General features: G+C 40.3%; 1 protein-coding gene across 1 annotated transcript; it reads right to left on the bottom strand.

Moving 5' to 3' along the window:
* Positions 1–246: 246 nt before the first annotated feature.
* On the bottom strand, positions 247–22,365 carry LOC131219424 (pentatricopeptide repeat-containing protein At1g07590, mitochondrial). Its single transcript, XM_058214547.1, has 2 exons — positions 21,785–22,365; positions 247–2,698 (listed from the first exon to the last, which is right to left on the bottom strand). The coding sequence occupies exons 1-2, from the start codon at positions 22,121–22,123 to the stop codon at positions 1,448–1,450; spliced, it is 1,590 nt and encodes a 529-aa protein (XP_058070530.1). The 5' UTR covers positions 22,124–22,365; the 3' UTR covers positions 247–1,447.
* Positions 22,366–22,625: the final 260 nt, after the last annotated feature.

Below are 22,625 nucleotides of genomic sequence, written 5' to 3' on the forward strand. Positions count from 1 at the left end.
GGGCCAATTATGGATCCAATATGGTTCCAAAGAATCACTCAATCAATCCTAACAATCCTATCTAGAAAAAAACATGCCAACCTATGTATGTATCGGACCATCTGATTGGCATTAATTTAACGGTGTCCCATGAATGCTGGATCAAATTGAAAGTCCAAATTGAGCAAGTGGACTGTCCAAGTGCCTGAATGCAACTCTGATCTCTATAATTTACTGTGTTTTAAGCATTGGATCATTCCGCATATATAAATATAAATGCATTTGTGTAATTCAAGCATTTAATATTGTAAAGTTACAAAAAAGCTAATATCAGATACAGGAAGATGCAAATAGATATATTAGCTCTTTGATTTCCTAAGATAGAAAGGAAAGGAAAGAAAAGAAAAGAAAAAAACATAGCTCTAGAAAATTGAGTGTTGATGATAGTTACCAAAATTACATCACCACGAACCGCAAACTGGTTTCAGCTTATCCGATCTATACAGTTCTTGGTAAGTTGCAATTGAGCCACCAACAGCCTCAATGTCAAGGCACAAAGCACCATCCAATTGAGCAAATGGGCTTGATAGATCAATCCAATGTATATATATGGTGGGCTTGATGAGATCCACGTACAATAGAAATCATTTCGAAATGTTGAACTACTCCACTATAACTTCAAGACCCTTGTAGCAATTATTGGATGCAAATCAAACTGCGAACTTGGTGTTCATGACTTTCAGTTGTGGTAAACATTGAATATCCAAGCACCTAATTTTCCTTGTGCCTTCGTATGTTCGCATGAAGGGCATAGATTCTCTGGAATGTAATAACCAGCTTCAGCCCAAATAGCAACTAAATGTTCCAACTACGATCAAGTGGGAAAATTACAGATTCAGGTTTGTAAATTAATGACTTCTACACAAACATCTGCAAAGGAGCCTATGGTGCCTGCATGCTCTCCCACAATTATCGTTCTTTCCATTTTCTTATTTCCACTCGAGTTAATAAAGCTTCCAGGTTTTCTGCTTCTCAAACTATAAGATTGAGATTTCGCTCCCATTATCTAGTTGAGATATGCGAGCAGGCACGCAATTCGTAAATGAGCCGCTAATCTGGTTCACCCACCATGGTGATACCCTGGTCCGAAAATGAGGCTCATCCACTCATCGTTGGGCAGTGAATTTTCTAGTGGTTCTGGTAAGACACCCCTGTATGTTGAATGTCGACCATTTTTGACTGGTCCTTTTGCTCCTGCAGCCCATTTGATGAGGGCTATGCCAGAGCATCAACCGTGTAGGTGCCACCTGATGAACATGGAATTCACACAAGTGACACAACGGCACGTGTGAGCTGCAAGTTGAGTCCCATTAACAGCACTCTTTCATGCTTAACGGCACTGCAAGAAAAAAGCAGCCACCCACCAATTGCTTTCACTTCTTCCGCCGGTCCACATCAGAAGGCACTGTCAGGTCCTAAACTGTTCCACAAGCCTCACAAGACTGTAGGTCTCAGCATCAGGCCTTGCACCTCCTAGAATCATCCTTCTCAAAAAATTTGGAGCATACACCTTACCCTTCACGTACGCCCTCAACAACGCATTGTATACAAAGGTATACCTGCTATACCTCGATTCCTTCAACTCCGAGAACAACTTCTCTGCATTCTCTACATCACCCATGTCAGCGAAAATTTCAACCATTAAAAGGGTAGTCTCCAACCACGGTGTCGATCTCCGAACCCAAGTGCTCGTGGTCTGATCCGTTCCCACGTCCAAAGTCTTCAATGCTTCCTCTACCAAACCCGCTTTCAAGCAACCCAATGCGAGATGCCGATACGTTATCGCATTCGGCTTGCAGCAATGCAGCTCCATTTCCGTGAACAGCTCGGATGCTTTATCAATGAGCCCGTGTCGGGAATATACCGATATAATAGAATTGAACTGCTCCGCCAACTTCAACTTTTTTATCGACTTCATTTCTGCCCAAAGCTCCTCGGCTCTACTCAGATTGCCGATCCTCCCAAACGCTTCGATGGCCAGTACGAAGCTTTTGTACCTCACATGTGGAAGATTTTGCACGACCTGCCATGTGCACTCTAGCTTCTTCTCCTTCCTCAAATACCCATATAAGATAAGTAGAACATCAAGCGTTGACCAGTTGTCACCTGTTTTGGACTGCTCGATCGCTTCAACATATGCCTCAGATACAGCATACAGCCTTGCCACGGCGTGTGCAGTTGCTAATATGCAGTAAGTAATCTCATTCGGCTCAACTTTTGATTGCTTCATTTCATTGAAAACCTTTGCCAATCCTTCAATATTATGTTCATCCGATTCTAGTTTCAAGAGAATGTTGTATGTGGATGGATGCCGAGCCACATGGTCAGCCTTCATCTGAGTAAGGATTCTCGGGATTCTTTTCTTCCGCCCTGGTGTGGAATGGAGGATTATCAAGCGGTTGAAAACCAAGTGAGAGATGGGGAGTGACAGTTCCCTCATCTTCTTCATGTATGCCAATGAGAGTCTAATCACGCCCTTGTCCAAACAGGCCAATACAAGATTGTTGTAGAGCAGCTCGTTTTGGAACTCAGGAGGGATGCAGGTAAAGAGACTCTCTCCATGTGATATGCCGTGAAGCTTAGTCGTGAATTCCAGTAGAAAAGAGTAGTCGAGTTCTTTCAGCTTATAGGGTCTTTCTCTAATCACCCATTCCATTACCTGTTAAAAAATAAAAAAAAATAAACAGGAAGGTCAGGTTCCTTGTATTCATTTAGTTGTCTATTCGGGCATAGCATTTCTTCTAGATATTTCGGATTTTAGGTATGTTCAGATGCTCATTGAACTGACTTGGAACATGCACTGGCACCATTTAAATTCATGATGATGACCAAACCCGTAATTGTAATTCCATGCATACATAGCCACTTTGGTCAGTTATGTGTTACGTGATTGAATTAGTACAACTCATTTTGATTGAATTATCATAATTCAGTCTGAATGAAAAAGGTTATGTTACCAATAAAAACAGATTTACGCTGCAAATAGAAAATGAAACTCAAACTCAATACTTATGCAAAGGAGAGGATGAAGCAATATCATCTGCTTATTAAATAATTGAAAATCTCACCTGCATTTCTGTTTCTAGGAAGTTTCTACAAAAAAAAAAAAGAAAAAAAAAGAGACCTTTTAAAAAAAAAAAAAAAATTATTTTTATGTTAATGAAAAGCTTTATCAAGATTGAACAAAAAGATGAAACGACCCACAGAGATCAAACACAGGGTAACTTGTTTATTAAGGTCAAGAGCCATCCCTAAATCCTAATCACCTATCGGTTTACATTGCTGAAAGCCAAACACCCATGATATCATCTCTCTTAAATAAATTGAGCCCCATACCCAAGAAAAGCTTTACCCTTGGTTAATGCAGGGCATTTTCACACCGGGCTCAAGTGGGATTGCCTATGGGATGCAGGGGCACACTCAGGGTGGGCGGCCCGTGTGAGGCAAGTGGTCAGTGTGAGGTAGGCCCCACCCATGTGAAGCGGGTGGCTCGTGTGATTTGGGGCCCCCACCCATGTGATTTGGAGCCCACGAGGGGGGTTCGGCCGAGGTCCTAACCGATGAATGTGGTGCCTAGGCTAGAGATAAAGGGATTGATTCGTCATGCTCTAACAGTTTGAGCTTTTAGAGTAAGTGATTAATTGTCCTGCATCAAATTGGTATCAGAGCGGGAGGTCTCGTGTTCGAGACTCCTCATCGAGGGTGATTAATGCAAGGGCATTTTCACACTAGGCTCGAGTGGGGTTGCCTGTGGGATGCAGAGGCACACTCGGGGTGGGCGGCCCATGTGAGGCGGGCCCCACCCGTGTGAGGCGGTACCCGTGTGATTTGGGGCCACGAGGGAGGTTGGGCCGAGGTCCTAACTCATGAGATGTGAGGCCTGGGTTATGAGATCAAGGAAATGATTCGTCATGCTCTAACCGTTTGAGCTTTTAAAGCAAGTGGTTAATTGTCCTACATCATTGGTCCTAGAGAAAACAACATCACTGGCCAATGGCGAAAAAAAATATTATTGTAATCTTAACATTGCCCACCCCAATTAGTTAGGCTCAATGTTTTAAATAGCTTACACAATGTAGCATAGCTTAGCCTTCATACTATATAGAAATGAAAATAGCTTATGTCACATATAGCCTATGCTATACTCTAACTAGCATAAGCTACATATTCCGTAGCTTATCCTACAAATTATTTTTTGCTTAAACATTAAAATCAATTACTATTTTCAGTGATTTGTTACATTTTTTATATTTTCAATAAAAATTAGTTGATCTTTTCAATGACTATTCAAATAATATTAGTAGCGATATTAAATGAGATCCTTTGCTATTTCTTTATCTTTATAATTAACATTTGCCCTACTTTTCCTATTATTGTAGGTTGTGTTTGGTTGCACCAAATATCATGAAATTTTGTGAACTAGGCACAACCTTAGTTAAAAATGTAGAAGTAGCATGTAGCATTACCCCGCGCTTCAAAGGGGTGAACACACTACATGCTATTTGCTATTTAAAACACTGGTTGAGATAAGGCATAGATGATGACAATTATAATCTTAACACTATTATAACCAAATGATGATTATGAAATTACGTAGGCAATGGAAAGACAAGGTCATCACATAATATTCGTGTATGATCTTTTTTTCTTTTTCTTTTTTCTGTAAGACAGACGATTATCAAGCATCTAATTAGATGTACTACCCCTCTTACAATAATGGTGCCATGAATTTGGAGATAGAAACCTTAAGGCATGAGCTTCAGGTTTTGTATAGATCAATTCCTTTTTTCATTCTTTTCTTTTCTTTTTTGATGGGTAACAAAGAATTTTATTCAAAATGCCCAAGCTAGTGACACAAACTACAAAGAAAACAAAAAACAAACATTACAATCCTCTAAAATATATACATTTCAGGCCCAATCCCTAACAAATTCTTAGCCCTTAAGTATCTGCTTCCTTGCTAGAGACATCACATAAGTATCTTCCATTTCTTTACCCCCAAAGCCTCCACCAAATAGCTAGAATAGACAACCTCCACGTGGTGGTCCTTTGCTTTCCGATTCTCACTTTGTGCCAACTCAACACCTCAATGGACTCGGGCATTACCCAAGACATACCAAAAGAAGAGATGTAACGGTGCCACATCTAGAGAGTGTTAGTGTAAAGAGTGTGTGTGTGTGTGTTAAGAGGCTCTTTTAATAAGTGGCTCTTTTAATGTAAGTGCATGTGCAAACTTTCTTCTTCTCCTGCAATGTACTATATGTTATATTCTAATAAAACATTGTGTGTGAGGGCATGTTGCTTACATACAACATTTTCCCCAAACTCCCTTCTTCTCTCTTCTTCTCTCTCACTCTTTTCCGTGCAAACCTTCTTCTTCTCCTGCAATGTACTATATGTTATATTCTAATAAAACATTGTGTGTGAGGGCATGTTGCTTACATACAACATTTTCCCCAAACTCCCTTCTTCTCTCTTCTTCTCTCTCACTTTTTTCCGTGCAAACCTTCTTCTTCTCCTGCAATGTACTATATGTTATATTCTAATAAAACATGGTGTGTGAGGGCATGTTGCTTACATACAACATTTTCCCCAAACTCCCTTCTTCTCTCTTCTTCTCTATCACTTTTTTCCTCTCTTCTCCAAACCCTAGTCATCAAATCATCTCCTACTTGGTATCAGAGCTTAGATCAGGCCATTCCATATCATACCGGTTAAGAGGCAACACATCAGCTTGCTAACATCAGCAGTCGTATGGTTGACGTCAGCGTTTTACGGATGCATGGACCCCATTTGAGCTGACAGTTTAGGGGTTTGATAGATCTTGATTTTAGAGGATTTGCCATGATTTTTTTGGAATTTTTAAAGACATTTTTATGGTGTTTTGGCCGAAATAGAGAGACTCAAAAACTAGGCCCCTAATTAGATTTTCTTCGATTTATCTCAAATTGGTATGCTTTTCTCCAGTTTCTTTTCTTGATATGGACCGAGAGTTTTTAGTTAGGATTGATGTTTGAGTGGGTTTTACCCCCAAACAGATGTGCAGCCATGCTATTTTTGGCTTTTTTGAGTTAGATATGACTGCATTGTGTATTGTTTTGGAGGATTGCTATTTGTTTAGGGTTTGTTTATCATTCCCTTGAAGGATTGAGTGAGAGAGAGTTGGTTAAAGAGGTTTTTTTTTTTTTTTTTTTTTGCTTAGAGCCCCCCCTATGAACGACAAAGGGCCCTCATCTCATGGCATGGGCTCTCTTGAATCCAACCCCCTGTAGATCACTTCCATTAAGTTGAATGGTCGCAATTATCTTTAATGGGCACAATCTGTAAAAGAGTTCTTGGGAGCCCGTGAGAAGCTGTCGTATATTTTAGATGATCCTCCAAGCTCTACAGATGCCACCTATAAGTCTTGTACAAAGGAGAACTATCAAGTTATTGCATGGTTGTTGAATAGTATGGATTCTTCAGTTAGCCACTCAGTGATGTTTTTATCCCCAACTATAGACATTTGGGATACACTTCATGATATGTTTTCCAAGTTTCAAAATTTTTCACAGGTATTCCAGCTTATTTAAGAAATTGGTCAATTCCAACAAGCCTCAAGATCATTAAAAGATTACTATTCGACACTTCGAGGCATGTGGGATGAGTTGTACTTGTATTAGCCTCCTCCTTCCAAATGTAAAGGCAATCATGAATATACACATAAGCAATGGGATGGCACTCGCATCATGTAGTTCCTAGCCGGGTTGAACTTCGATTATCTCAATGTTTGAAGTCAAGTTGTTATGAAGGATCATCTTCCGATAGTTTATGCCATGTGCCAGCGCGCTACTGTCTACATTCTTCCTTCACATTCATTTGTGCCACTAGAGAGTTCGGCACACCTTGTTGGCAATTGGTCTTCTTTTCTTCCTGGCCTTCAGGCACCATCCTTAAGTTCGGAGCACACTTTTGTTTATGGTGGCCGTGGTGGAGGTCACGAGGGAGATCGCGGTCGAGGCGATCATAATCTTTGTGGTCGTGGTGGATGTGGACAAAGACGTAATGGTTCCCGCATTTATTCGCATTGCGGTGGAACCAATCACACTATTGATTTTTATTGGCAGCTCCATGGTCGTCCAACGTGTGTTGCTGCATCTATTACTTCCACAGTTGCTTCTGAGGGACAACCTTCCACCCTTGCAGTTGAGCAACCTTCTTTAGGGGAGTCCCTTACCATTTCTTGGTCTGCATATGATGCCCTGATGCGGCTTCATGTTCGTGATGTTCTTGAACCTTCTCATGCAACTTCGGCCCAGTCAGGTACTGCTCTTCTTGCGTCTTCATCTAATACCTCTTGGGTCATAACCTCTGAAGCATCCTCCCACATGACTGGTAAGTCACAACTCTTTTCCCGTATTGGTGGGGAAGTTGTTTGGGAACCCCCATGCAGGTGATTCCTTCGAGTTGAGGAAGTAGAGGAATTTATGGCTCTTAGGGATCACATATATCTTTGCTAAGATAATGTGAAAAACGGATAATTCGAGATCCTTCTCAGTCAAATCCCTCTATTCCTTATTGCATGATCGTGATCGGCAATGCGGTTTCTGAGTCCGCCAAATTTATTTTGCATTACAACGTCCCTCAAAAAGATCGCAGCTTTTGGTTGGTTGCTTGGGAGAAAAATAGTTCTCACAATCGATTATCTTCGGAAAAGGTCTATGGTGATTCCAAATATGTGCTCATTATGTAAGCAAGATGAGGAGATAGTGGAACATCTCTTCGTACATTGTCCATTTGTGGGGCCGATTTGGGTAGATATTCTAGGGCGATTTAAAGTTTCTTGGTCCTTACTCATGGAGGTGCATGCTCTTTTGGTTATATAGCACGGGATGTACCTTTTCAAGGTGAAAAGGTCCTTATGGAGAATGGCTTTGGTAGCCGTTTAGTGACTGTTTGGGAAGAACGCAATGCTAGATGCTTCAAGAATGAAAGCAAGATGATGGAAGGAACTTCCCAAAGGGCTAGGTTGCTTATTGTGGAATGTGCCTCTTCTTCTTCCAATCTTGAGGGATGTAATTTAGATTTTTTTGGGATGTAAGTGGGTAGCCCTCTTGGCATCCCGGCTTGCTGTAGTTGCTTTTGCTTCTTTTTGAATAAAATCATCATGATCTTTCAATTTTTATTTTTTATTTTTTATTTTTTTAATTTTAAAACACCATCCTTGACAAACAAATAAGTGTTAGCCCGAATCATATAGACCATATCTCGGTCCCATAACCACTCTCTTTAACAGAATGTGGCATGCATCCCTACAACCATGTCACATTGTACCTAATCCTTGAACTTAGATCCAATAGAGAAGAAAACCAAGTACCTAGAGTTAATAGAAACCTTTTTCCAAACCAATGAATCTAGTATGAATGTGAATAATTATGTTCTTTGAGTTTTACATTATCTATCATTTCATGGGAAACAATGTTCTCATTGCTGCTCCCATCTATCAAAATTGTACATATCTTCCCACCGAAAGTGCAGGTGGTGCAAAAGATATTGTGTTGCATCCTTCACCCCTAATTAATCACCCGATGTGCCCATAGTAGCATTTGCTGGATAAGAACGCATTGCCTCTTCCTCATATGCATTTACCACATCTTCCTTAACATTCTCCCTGTCATCATATGCATGTTCTTCATACTCCATGTCATCTTCAGCTTTCATTTGCATACGATCAAGATTATTTTCAATACATTCTCCTTCTTTAGCCAAATTCACTTTAACTGCAAAAGATACAAAAGAAGTGTTACTTTGCCCCATCTTGGGTGCACTAATCTCTTGTCCATAACTACATGTCCCAAGTTATGACTTGGCTTCACAATTGGACGTTGGCCCATCATCCCTAGACTTATGAGAGACCATGTAGTTGCCTTATGTGGGAAGTTAGCATGCAACCTCATTGTTGATGACAGTCCTCATGGGGCACTAAATCATCACTCAAGTCCCCAATGAATTATCTACTCGGCTTTTAACGTGAGGGTTGTTTGTTTTTTCAATTACATCTATAGATTGGGGTAAATAGCTAATAATGAGTTTTGAAGGGTATTTGTTTGTGAGGAAAATACCCACGTAATTACACCTTGAAAACAACGTACAAATGCATGAAATTGAAGAGGGATTGGGTACCGTTATCCGTACAGTGATGTATGTGTGCGGTCCATGCCAACCATCTATTTTACCAAATGAGGCAAATTGGAAGCTCAAGTGGACTACACCATAGGAAACAGGGCGATTAATGACGTCCACCATTCCAAATTGAAACTTTCGTAGAGCCCACATGGATGTGTATCTATCATCCAAGAGTCCAAATGCATGAAATCGAGGAGGGATTGGGTACCGTTATCCGTGGGTCCCACAGTGATGTATGTGTGTGATCCACGTTGTCCATCTATTTTACCAAATGAGGCAAATTGGAAGCTCAAGTGGACCACACCACAAGAAACAGGGGGGTTAATGACATCCACTGTTCAAAAATGAAACCTTACTAGGGCTCACAGGGATGTGTATCTATCATCCAACTTGTTCATAAGATCACACTAACATGTATGGAGCTTAAGCACAAATATCAACTTGATCTAAAACTTTTGTAGCCCCTACGAAGTTTTCAATATTAGGTGTTCAATTCCCACCATTTCCTATGGTGTGGCCCACTTGAGCCTCAGATCTACCACATTTTTTTCTCATACCCTAAAATGAGCTGGTAGAACAGATGGACGACGAGGATAAGATACATACATCCAGTGTTTGAAGTATCAGTATCGCTACAAGTTTCGCTGGCCAGGGATACGGAAACAATATCGATATCATCGATAATATCGTTGATAACCGGAAATGTGAGGAAACACGGGAAAAACAGTGGAATTGTTTCCTCACATTTCCGGTTATCAACGATATTATCGGTGATATCGATATTGTTTCCGTATCCCTGGCCAACAAAACTTGTAGCGATACCGATACTTCGAACACTGGGTGGACCCCACATTTTTACGCGTGGAAATTGTACGAATGTATTTTATAGAGTTAGAAGCTTTGCAAACAAGCTCCCTATTAGCGTCAACCTTGGGATTGATGCTGCAATTACATGGGTAAATAATCATTACTTATTTACCGTGAATTACACTGGTAAATGAAAAATAAACACCCCCTAAGTGTATATGCGTTGTGCATCTTAAATACATCTTTGAAAGCCAATTCATTTCTTATATCTAGATTAAGATAATTAAGATATCTTGAAATCTTTTAGTCTTTATACTCATAAAACCCTTCCCATGATGTTAAGGAATGGAATTTGTTAATATATTCATTCATCAATTTATTCCCTTAACATAAATTATGATATCTTTGATAGAGGTCACGTGCGAAAGTCCAGGGTATAAACTTTCGTTTTGATTTCTTTTTCATTTTTTACAAGAATTTACTTACTCAACTTAATGGATTCATTCAGCTTGGAGATCATCCACCGTGCTAATGCATAACTAGAAAACTTCATTGCTATTAATTTAACCTTTCAGTTGTCTGCAATTTCCTTATACTCAAACATCCTTCTCCACCTTGCTTAGCCAATCAATGAAGTCATCAACATACAAATGACCATGGAATTCCAAAATTTCCACCTTAATTCTAGGCTCTATATCATGTTCCAACAATTGAAGGACTTGATCATTGTTGTTGTCATCAGTGTTCAAATTGTCGACGAAATGTCAATATTATCGCCGATAATATCGGTGTCGCTAGTCTAGCGATACCGAAACCCCAATTTTTCGTTTCTCTCCCTATTATCAGCGAAAAATCGGAGATATTGTCGATAATTTTGGATTATCGCCGAGAATATCAACCATAGCCACCAACCGCGTAACCTAATCAATGGAAAACTATAGCCAACAACCTATTTTTTTTTATAAATAGGTAAAAATAAGGAGGAAAAAAAAAATCAAAAAATCACTTTGAATTCACTGTTTTTGTAAATACGTGAGAGTGATCGTGTACCTGGTTAATCGGAACTCACAACTCGGAAGAACGCCTCCTGTCGATCTTTGAACATTGCAAAGACGTAAGAAAAACCTCAAAATTCCCTTTCCTTTTTCGATTGGAAGATTGAAATTTCGGCAAAAAATCAGTGATTTTGAGAATTTCCTCGCGATTTGGGAATGATATAGGGTTTCAAAACCCACCCTCAAAAACCCCCTTTCTTTGGTAAGAATCCCTCGCGAACGACATTTCAGGGTTTTCTTCTTCTTCTTGTTTTTTTTTTCTTTATTTTGAGGCCCGATGATATAAGGACGCGGATTGGCTGGTGTACCTTACACCAGCTATATAGCTGCTGTATTGACATCAGCAAGTTCAGTGGGTCTGATCATGAGGTATGTGTTATATCCAGACCGTAAATCCATTTGGCAAGCTTGTCTTAAGGCTTTAGAAGAAAAATAAGACAGATCTAACTATCAAGTGGACCACACTGCAAAAAGAAGTGGGAAATTGAACGTCTACCATTGAAACACTTTTTGGGGTCACAGAAGTTTTGGATCAATATGAAATTTGTTTTTCCTCTTCATTCAGGTTTTTATGACCTTATGAACAAATTGGATGGAAAATAAATGTTATGGTGGGCCTTAGGAAGGTTTTAACGGTGTATATCAATCTTCCCGCTGTTTTGTGTGGTGGGGTCCACTAAAGCTTTGGATCTGCCTCGTTCTCTGGGTAACGCCTTAAAATAATATCTCCAAATGAATGGACGTTGTGGATACAACACGTACATCATAGTGGGGTCCACAGAACTTAGTGACGTGTAGCGAGTCTCGCTACTCAACTTGTTAGTATCTAATCCGCGTCCGGTTTTTACGCGGAAAGCAGGCTCTTATCATATTGAGTAAACTCTATTAGGCCCACCATGAATGTATCTGGTCTATCCATGCCGTCCATCCGTTTTTCCATATTATTTTAGGGGTTGAGAACAAAATTTAAGCATATCCAAAGATCAAGTGGACCATACCATTGGAAACAGTTGGAATAATAACTTCCACCGTTGAAACATTTCTTGGGCCCACAGTGATGTTTATTTGTCATCCAACCTGTTCATAAGATCACACAGACATGGATGAAGGGAAAACACAAATACAAGCTTGATCCAAAACTTTTGTGGCCCCCAAGAAATTTTCACCGGTAGATGTTCAATTCACACTGTTTCCCATTGTGTGTTCCACTTGAGGTTTGGATATACTTCATTTTTAGGCTCAAGCCCAAAAATTATCTATTAAAATGGATGGACGGAGTGGATAAAATACATAATCACGATGGACCCCATAGAGTTTACTCAGTACGCTTAGCCTACTGAGTTACTCGGTATGCAATCCGCTTCCTTTTAGCATGGTGTGCGGGTGCGAACGTCAGTGGCGTGTGGACGTCACCAAGTTCTGTGGACCATACCATGATGTATGTGTTATATCCACATGGTTCATCCAATTAGCGAGATCATTTTAGGTAGTGAACCCAAAAATGAGGCAGATCCAAAGCTAGGGTGGACCACACCGCCAAGGCAATGGGGACAATGATTCCTACCGTTGAAACCTTCCTAGGCGCTATGGCCCACAGTGGTGTTTATTTGTCATCCAAGTTGTTCATAAGATCACACGGAGATGGATGAAGGTAAAATACAAAAATGACATGGATCCAAAACTTTTGTGGCCCCTAATGATTTTTCAATGGTAGGCATGTTCAATTCACATTGTTTCCTGTGGTGTGGTCCATTTAAGAATTGGATATGCTTCATCTTTGGGATCAAGCCTTAAAATTATCTTGTAAAATGGATGAATGGGGTGGATAAAATACATAAATCACAATGGACCCCACACAGTTGACTCAGTATGATAAGCATACTGATTAAAATAGGGTGCGCACGTGTCACTTGTTTGTATCCGTGGATTGATAGGTCGATATTATGTGAGGCCATCATAATGATAAATATTTTATCAATGTCGTCCATTTATTTTGATAGATAATTTTAAGGCATGAGTCCAAAATGAGACGGATCTGCATGACTGCATCTCAGGTGGACCACACTAAAGGAAACAGTGGTGATTAAATGCCCACCATTAAAAACTTCATAGGGCCATTGTAATGGGTTTTTTTTTTGCCATCCAACCTCTTGATTAGGTCACACCGATCTTGATGAATCGAAAACACGGTTTAGATTATGTTAGAATTTGCCACATGTACTATTTTCAAATGCTAGGTATCAAGTGTCATACGCAGCCAGAGTATCAAATACCACACAGATTGGATAATCTAATCCATCCTTGATTTGGCATTTTTGAGTTCATTTACTTTTACATGTCTTAATTACTGTATGCCAGCTACATTTGTATTATATGAACTCATTTTGGTTACTATTTGAGTGATTTATTATGACAACGAATGGCTTTTGGCCCCCATTAAATGGAAACTTCTAATTTAATGCATTCTTTTTGCAATTTTTTCATTCTTGAATATGTAAATATGTGTATTTAGGCATGTCCTGAAGTTTCATTAAAAAATTTCACCATTTTCTCCATGTTTCCCTCTTTTTCCCTGCATTTCCGATTATCGGGGATATTATCGGCAATAACGATATTATATCTTTATCTTCGGCCAGCGAAACTTGTAGCGATACCGACAACTCGAACACTGGTTGTCATCAGCCAGGGCCACCAGTTATTGCCTTATTGGTTAAAACCTTAACGGGGATCTTCCCCTACGTGTCCTCGTGATCCAAAGACTACCTCAATGTCAGAGCTCTCCCACTTGATTAGTGAGATTGCCTACCATAGGCATGAGTTGATATACTCACTCTATGAGTGCATGGATTAATTAGTTACTTGTGAATAACCTTCTTACATCACCCTTTTCAAGCCATTAGGAAATGATGTAGAGATGAAAAATCACTCACCGATCACCACATTGAATACCAAAATGGTGCAATCCAGATATCCAATCAACAAGGGTTTGATACTGCAAGGGCGAGAATTGACCTTCAAGAATTTAGAGTAGAGAGGAATAAAACAACTTTATTGAAACCGAAATTCACAAGTACTTCAAGACTTACACAGTTGGAATGCCATACCTCCTACACAACCCCTCCCCTTTGAACCTACATCAACCATCCTTCTATTTTTTTGCATGATATCTGGGACTTATGGTTTAACTATGAGATTATCATGTCCCAAAATGCATCAAGAGGATAATCCAACTCAAGCATCTAACTTCTTGGCTAATATGGAATTGTGGGATTTCCTTATTGAGGAATTTAACTTGGTCCTTCTATTCACAATTGGTCATTTGCTTGGTTCGGTAAAAGCTTGCAACTTTGTTATTTTAAGAATTTAGTATGGAGGCTGACGTTGTTGGCTCTGCTTTGGTCTCTTTGGTTAGAAAGGTACAACCGCGTCTTCCAAAATCTCTACAACGCTCCGTGAGGGGTCATCAATAGGGTGTTGGAGTCATTATTTGAGTAAGCTTCTTGAATGTTGGGTTTGGGTTTGGGGCTTAGTTTTCCAGCCCCTCTGTATTTTGTAGGGTTTTTTCTTTTCTTTTCTTTTCTTTTCCCCTTTTGTATAGTTTTTTTCCTTCTTTTCTTTTTGTTTTGGTTTTTGTTGGTTTTTTTTTTTTTTTTTTGGTTTTCTTTCCTTGTTGTTTTCTCTTGGCCTTTGGCCCTTAATAAAGTGCCATCATCTTCAAGAAAGTAAGAAAAAAAAAAAATAGTATGTTATTTGTCAAGAAAAATAATTGCTCTACATAAAGCATTAGATTGGTCGAATATCTAATCATTTATTGATCAAATGGCTACTTTTACAAGCTCTTCAACTTTGATGAGATGCAGCATCATTTCCATTGTTTGGAGAAGAAAAGTACCTAGACACATCGAACAATAGAAGCATGTGTGCAAAGCTTACTAGCATGGAGGTGCAACATTATTTAGGAGTGGAAATAAGGAATTTCCATTCAGGAAGTAGGAGCATGGAGGAAACCACAGACGAGTCCTTTTAGGTCTTCCCATAATCATCCTTTAGGCCCTTCAATGTAATCAAAGTGCCTTACCTTGTCTGGGTTATCCCAACTTCTGTACCCATGGCTGAAACATCTCAATCAGCTCTCCATCATTTAATCTCCTATTAAGGCTACTCTTAGGCTGCTCGAGGTGTCCTCATTCTTGGTTCTATCATTCCTAGTCCTTCCACACATCCAGCTCATTATGCCCATCTCTAGAACATTCATCCTTTGCTAATGCTGCCGCCTAATTTCTCAGCATCCTCCCCCATTGTTCAATAGCCATCTTGTAAAGTTTCATTGGCACGTAGCAATCAAACCACATCTCTAGAGGCACGTCTCCACTTCATCCACCCATTTTTACTTCTACTGGAACCATTCTTATCCATGTCTCCATCCTTTTGAATTACAGAGCTGAGGTAACGCAACAAGTCACCTTGAAAAATATCCTACCCATCAATTTCTAAAGCCTTGCCTCTATAACTATTTCTAACTAAAGTTGCAAAGTACTCTATCTTGGTTCTGTTATTTTTTAATCCTCTAGACCTTTAAACCTCCAATTTAAACTCCAACTCCTCTCTTGTCAAATGCACATATCTTACTTTACAAAAAAAATATGAACAACTAAAAGGTTTGGCACAATAGTCCAAATTCAATGCTGACCTGTGGCAATGATTGGAATTGAACTGGTCAAATTATTGGACATTTGAACAACAGCAACCATCAACTGAATAGCTTGAATCTTGCATACCTCTGATCATTTCCTGTTTAATTGTATCTAATCCATTTTGGAAGAAAAAAACGACCTGATAACACCTGTTACTTTACCTTAACTGGATTAGTAGTAGGTTGGTTAATTGCACATAATATCTCAAATGAGAAGAAAAGAGAAGTATCCCATGATCTCTCAAAGAAACAAAACCTTTATTTTGAGTCTTAACTCAATTTTAAAACTAGCAATTTCTATTTTATCCTTTTAGGTTCTTGATGTAGAGCGGATCGCGGATCGTGGACACTTTCATGACCAAGATGGACCAGAGAAGGCCCGATTGGAGGCGGAAGTCATTAAGACCGTTAGAACCTTAAAACAGGCATATCTCGCAAACCGGAATGAGTTACTTGACGTACCATCTATGATTTTCGGGTAGGACGAGCTACTTTAGCCAACCAACCCACGCCGAATTTGCAAGATTTCATCATATCGATGGTCGAATTCCATGTTTATTTCCGTTTTTACTATTTTTAGTAAGTTTTAGTTTGATTATAACTCTTCATCCGTTGGGCTTTAGGAGTTGTGTCCAACATGAAAAGTGCTTATAATAATTAGGAGAATAACGTGGTTAAGCCACATAGGACACTTACTATAAAAAGTAAATTTACTATTTATAGTAAGTTACGAATTTTAGGAAGTTTTAGTTGTAGTTTAATTCCTAAACTTCTTCCAAGTCTTGGTATCCCTATTTAAAGGGTTGTAGACTCGTTTATTTCATCTATCAATCAAATTACAAATTTTATAAAATTTATTTCTATTTTTCTTGTTTTTTTCCTTGTGGATTCGAGAAGTCTCTGTGAGGAGTCCAGAGAAGCTCCGTGGATTCGAAGTAGTTATCCTTGAGGAAGACGGTGATCGACCTCATCACGTTCATCCCTATGTCAGTTCTACATTTTAGTGGACAAGAATCTCCTATACAAAGAGTTGTGACTTGGATTTTGCTTCTTTGACGAGCATTGGATTTTTCACCATGAAAAGTTGCACAAAGAGATTGCAGAAGAGCAGTTTTACAACAATTTTTGTGGTATCTACTACCACACACTCTGGAATATAATAGGCTTCCTTTTTAAGAACAAGAGCAGTGATTGAACAATACATTTTAGATCTTATCTCCAACACTTCCCAACGTGCCACTGTGAGATGACCAGATCATTCATCTCTTGGAATCCACTACTTACGTGCCTTGGCCCAATAATGAGAATGGTCTGGTCATCAGATGAGACATGTATGTATACGACTATTACCAATGGCCTAGATTTAAGACATGCGTGGCATGCCTGTGTTCAGCCGGATGATAAATCAGTATCACGTCCGAAATTTGAAACCAGCCGTATCGTATCTGATATTTGAAACCATTGTGACTAGCCATATAACCTTTTTAATCAGAAATCTTATAGGCCAAACTTTGTGCGCGTTTACAATAAGCATGTACTTGGCCACTGTACATGTGGCATGAATGCACATCCATACAGATAGGGGAAAGTCTTTTATGGATAGTTGGGCTAAGATAGCCCTAATTGCCTGCGGGTTCAGTTTGGACCTTAAAATAAGGCCTATGAAGCAGACACCAGACAGGTCAGACTTGGGCTGATACCCAATTCGCTTATAAGAAGCATATCACCATCATCATCACCTTAACTTAACTAAATGGGATCAGCTAAATCAATCCTGTTATGCCATACCACTTTATCACGGACCATATCCTCAGTTAAATGATAGGTCCTTGAGTCTTTTCTTACTACATCCACCCAGGTCCTTTCCAAGGTTATTTCTGAGAATCAGGTTGCCTTTGTTGTGGGAATACAGATTCTAGATAAAGCCCTTATTGCTCATGAATGCATTGATGCTCGGAATAGAGAAAAGAAGAGTGGGATTGTGTGCAAGCCGGACATCGAAAAGGCTTATGACCATGTAGATTGGAACTTTCTTGATTATATGCTCTTCAGGTTGGGTTCCGGCTCTAAGTGGAGAGGTTGGATTGCTTCCATGTGCGCTCCGCCTCATTCTCCATTCTAGTGAATGGATCACCTAAAGGTTTTTTCAGAGCTTCAAGGGGGCTTCGGCAAGGGGATCCCTTATCACCATATTTGTTTGTAGTGATTGGGAAGACGCTCAGTAGGATGCTTCAGAAAGGGGAGGGAAATGGGCTTTTTAGTGGATTTATGGTGTCAGCTGCTGGCTCCCAAATTAGTCATCTTCGGTATGCAAACGATACACTACTCTTTTTTCATGCAGATGCGGTTTCGGTGGACAACCTCCGTAAGATTACGGACTGTTTTGAAGCTGTATCGGGGCTGAAAATTAATGTTGCTAAATCGGAGTTGCTGGGTATTCAGGTGTGCGAGGACAAGTTGTGCCGCCTTGATAGCATCTTTAGGTGCAAGACGGGTTCCTTCCCTTCATGGATTACTCCTTTGTATTGAGAAACCGGCCACGCATCTTTGGAACCGGGTCATTCAGAGGATTGAAAGGAAATTATCGAGTTCGAAATGCCAGTGTACCTTTCCTTTGGGGGGCACATAACCCTCATTAAGATGGCTTTCTCTAATATACCAATCTATTTCCTTTCTCTTTTTAAGTGCCCCAAGGCTGTGTTGGATAGGTTTAAGAAATTGAGGAGACACTCCTTTTGGAAAGGCTCTAAGGATGCGAGGAAGTTTCACCTGCTCAAGTGGGAAGAGGTCTGTAAACCGTTAGAGGAAGGGGTGCTGGAATTAGGAGATTGGGGGACAAGAACACTGCTTTGCTAGGGAAGTGGATCTGGAGAATTGGTTCTAAGCCAATAGATTATGGAGAGAGTTCATTGCAAACAAGTACAGAGTTTTGAGGGGTGACTGGTTCGTGAAGAGATACTCCTTGTATAGATCCTCTTCCATTTGGAAGGCAATTGCAGCGACAAAAAACATTTGGTTCAAAAAGGTATTGCCTTCTTCCTCGGAAACGGGACCCAGATTCGGTTTTAGGTGGATGCATGGTGAGTTAACTCAGCATTGCAAGATTTATTCCCTAGAGTGGCTAATCTCACTCCCGATAGATTCATGTTGGTTGCGGAATGCTTTTCTGCTGGTAATGGGCAGGTTGTTTGGATGCCTCCTTGTCATTGGAATATGTTTGATGATGAGATTGTCAAATACGCCAGGCTTTTGGAGTTACTTGAGGATATAGCTCCTTCTCAAGAGTCTGATACGATGATTTGGTTGGCGCATCCTTCAGGAAAATTCTTCGTCCGGTCGTTCTATCAGTTGATCTTTTCGTCACTCCATCCAGAAGCCAGCCATGGTTTTACAAGGCCCCTCCTTGCGTGACAGCTTTCATTTGGCTCATGGGCCAGAAAAAGATTCCTATGGTCGATAATCTTCAAAGGAGATCGCTTATTCTTCCCAATATTTGCCTCTTATGTATGAAAAATGTGGAGTCAATTGATCATCTATTTCTTCATTGCACTTTCACCAAGCAAAATTGGGAGCATTTTTTAGGCATTTTCAGTACCGACTAGGTCATGCCTAAATCAATTGACGTCTTCATGTGTCTTGGCAAAGGGGTGAAGTTGGTAAGGTTGGAAAAGCAAAGTGGTGGCTTACTCTTATGGTAGTGCTTTGGGCTATTTAGGGTGCTGGAAATGGTTGTTGTTTCCAAAATGAAATAGTGGGTGTCAAAGAGGTTATTTTGAAAGTTAAGGTTTTCCTTTCGAGTTGGGTTATTAGTGTTAAGGCCCTCTCAGAAAGTAGGTTATCCTCTTAGTCTGGTTGTTTTCTTGGGCTGTATTATTTTCTTGCTTTTTAGAGCGTTTTATAATATTCTTTGTTGCCTTTCAAAAAAATCCACACAATTCCTTTTGGGCCTTCCCTTGCCCTTTAGAGCTTTCAACCTGAACCAACTCACTCCTAACAGGTGCAGATCTTACTCTCCGTTGCACATGGCCAAACTATCTAAGTCTACTTTCCCTCATCTTATTCCCTATTGTTGTTGCTCCTAAGTTCCCTTGAATGCACTCATTCCTAATTCTACCTTTCGTTGTTGCCACTCATGCTCGTCCTATGAACATGCTGTTCCTTGAATACCCAAAATAATACCCCACAAAGCATGGCTGATCTTATAGCTATCACATAAAATTTCCCCTTCAATTCCATTGGTACTTGATGATCACATAAAAATCCAAGGCACAACTCCACTTCATCCACCCAACTCTTTGTATGAGCAACATCCTTCTCAATCTCTCTGCTCTCCAAATTATTGACCCAAGATATTGAAAATGATCATTTGGGATACCTTGTTTTCACTCCTATTTTACTAAAATTGCCTTCCATATACTCTGTTTCCCTCACAGTTCTAGCCTTGTGTTTATTTCCTCCCTCTTCTCATCAATCAAAACTATGTCATTTGGAAACAATATATACCACAGGATCTCTTCCAATAAACTAATATAAAAGCTTTAATCCCGAAAACCTCTTAAGTAGAGCAAATGGATCATAAAATGAGGAACATTAACTAAACAGGTCGAGTAGAGATGGGCTTGGGCCTAATATCTGTTAATGGGTTGGGTTGGGTCGGGCTGGGGGCTGAAATTCTAGACCCATTTAGGAATGGGTTGGGCTCAGTCACAGGTTTGAATTCCTAGCTGATTTAGAAAACAGGTTGGGCTAAACACTAACTCCAAATGACCCCAAACATAACTCCGACTAGATGCATTGTGGGGGCAGCAATGATATGGGATCGAATTTTGTTAGAGCAATCTGTTTGTGGGATGGTTGATAAGCAGAGAAAACAATTGATACTGTCAGAGTGATGCTTGATACACTGGCACTTGTACACGTGGCTTACAAGTAACAAGCAACTAAACTAAACCGTCCAAATTGTGAAAATCCCAATTCAAAGGAACCATCATTGTCATTGTCATCATCTAAACATTATTCCAACTAATTGGGTTTGGCTACACAAATCATTTTTCTACCATTCCCCTCTATCAAGGACCAGATAAACCATAGGTCATCAAATCTTTTCTTACTTCAATCTCCACCCAAAATTAAACTGATTTCACGACCGATTGGTCAACCATTTAGCAGTCATAAAGATGAAAACATCAGATGATCTAAATTCGATCAACAAGCGTCCACAACTCAGACCATAAGATTATTCAACCAATCTTGGTTTGGGATTAAGAGCTATCTACGGTATATTCTGTAATTTGGATTTTGAGTTAATGTATGGCATGTGTTCAATTTTTGACTGCATGTGTATCAAGCATCACACTCTACCAGAGTATCAAATAACTTCCTTATGCCGAGACTGTTTTCAAGGTGGGCCAGGCCCAATTATTTACAAGCCCAACTCAAGCAGGCCCACATTTAATCAAAAAATAAAAAGGGGCGCTCCAGCGGTACTATGGTAGTACCGGGAAGGATGTGGGGCCCACGTGATGTACTTTTACCATCCAACCCATCTATCAAATGTGCCACCTACGAAAACCCCATCACTCAAAACTCATTCTGATTCGAAAACTTATGTGGGCCCCACAGCAAAGGGAACGAGCTGTGAGGAAACGCCCACCGTTGAATTCCACAGGGGCCCACATGAGTCACAAAACAGCCTAATTTTCGGCAAGACCCTTCATCTACCCTTCATCTGGACTGGATGAAGGATCTGAACAGCCTTGATTTATCTACACAACAAGGTGGATCCCCTACGCTAATCAACAGTAGGCATTCCCTCAGCATACGTTCCCTGTGCCATGAACCATCTGAGGTTTGGATCTGTCTGATTTTTCGTCTCTGGAGGTTTTCTGAGGTGATGGATCTTATGGACGGGTTGGATTATGCGATGGACCCCACATCTGCCAGTACCACTAGACCCCACCCAAAGAGAGAGAGAGAGAGAGAGAGAGAGAGAGAGAGAGAGATGGGAATTCTGCAATTCAATAACCTGTAAGGCGCGTTTGGTCATCTTGAGCTTCCTCAAGCGATTAACGGCGTGAAAGATGTCGCCGCGGTGGACCGGGAGCCCATCGGACATCCAGCTCTGGAAAGCGGAGACGACCGATTCACCTCGAGGAAGCTTCTCGATCCGATAAGATAAACAGCAGCTGGTGGTGGAGTGGTTGGATTGTTCTTGAATTTGAGGTTCTTCTTCTTCTTCGGAGCGAAGGGCTGATATTTGAGGGTTGAAAGGAGAAGAAGAGAAGGTGAGAGGAAGAGTTTGGAAGATGATTCCATGGAAAAACGCCCTTCTTTTCTGAGAAAAAAGGGTAGCTCGCCATGTCATTTCCCTCGCTTGCTTGGATTGATATTTCAGAGAGAGAGAGAGAGAGAGGTTTCCGACGCCTACGCTATTCGCGCGGAAGATTGAAGAGGCGGTGGTGGCACACGTGCTAATGTGTACACGTGTGCGAGGTGGCGGTGAACCGGGTTACCGCGGGACCAAAACGAGCCGAACGGGATCAGATAATATAAGGCTACTCTACGGACCCGATTCATTTACAACTCATTTCACTCGTCGGGTTAAATGGGTACCTGGATCCATGGATAACCGAAATATTCCATCCAGTTTACATGGGGTTCTGGTCTAAGAGATCCACTTGGGTACTTTAGATACATGTTGGAATTTTATTTTGATCTTTTTAAAAAAAAAACCATAGAAAGAGGTGTTTTCAAATAAGGGTTCATATCCAAAAACAGACCCGAACAAAGGTTAAACTTAGGCTGGTATACAGATCCGTTGGGCTCATGTATGAACCATTGAGTGTTGCTCGTCTGAGTCAACTTAG

Source organism: Magnolia sinica, chromosome 11 (assembly GCF_029962835.1).
Source record: "Magnolia sinica isolate HGM2019 chromosome 11, MsV1, whole genome shotgun sequence".
Lineage (NCBI taxonomy): Eukaryota > Viridiplantae > Streptophyta > Magnoliopsida > Magnoliales > Magnoliaceae > Magnolia > Magnolia sinica.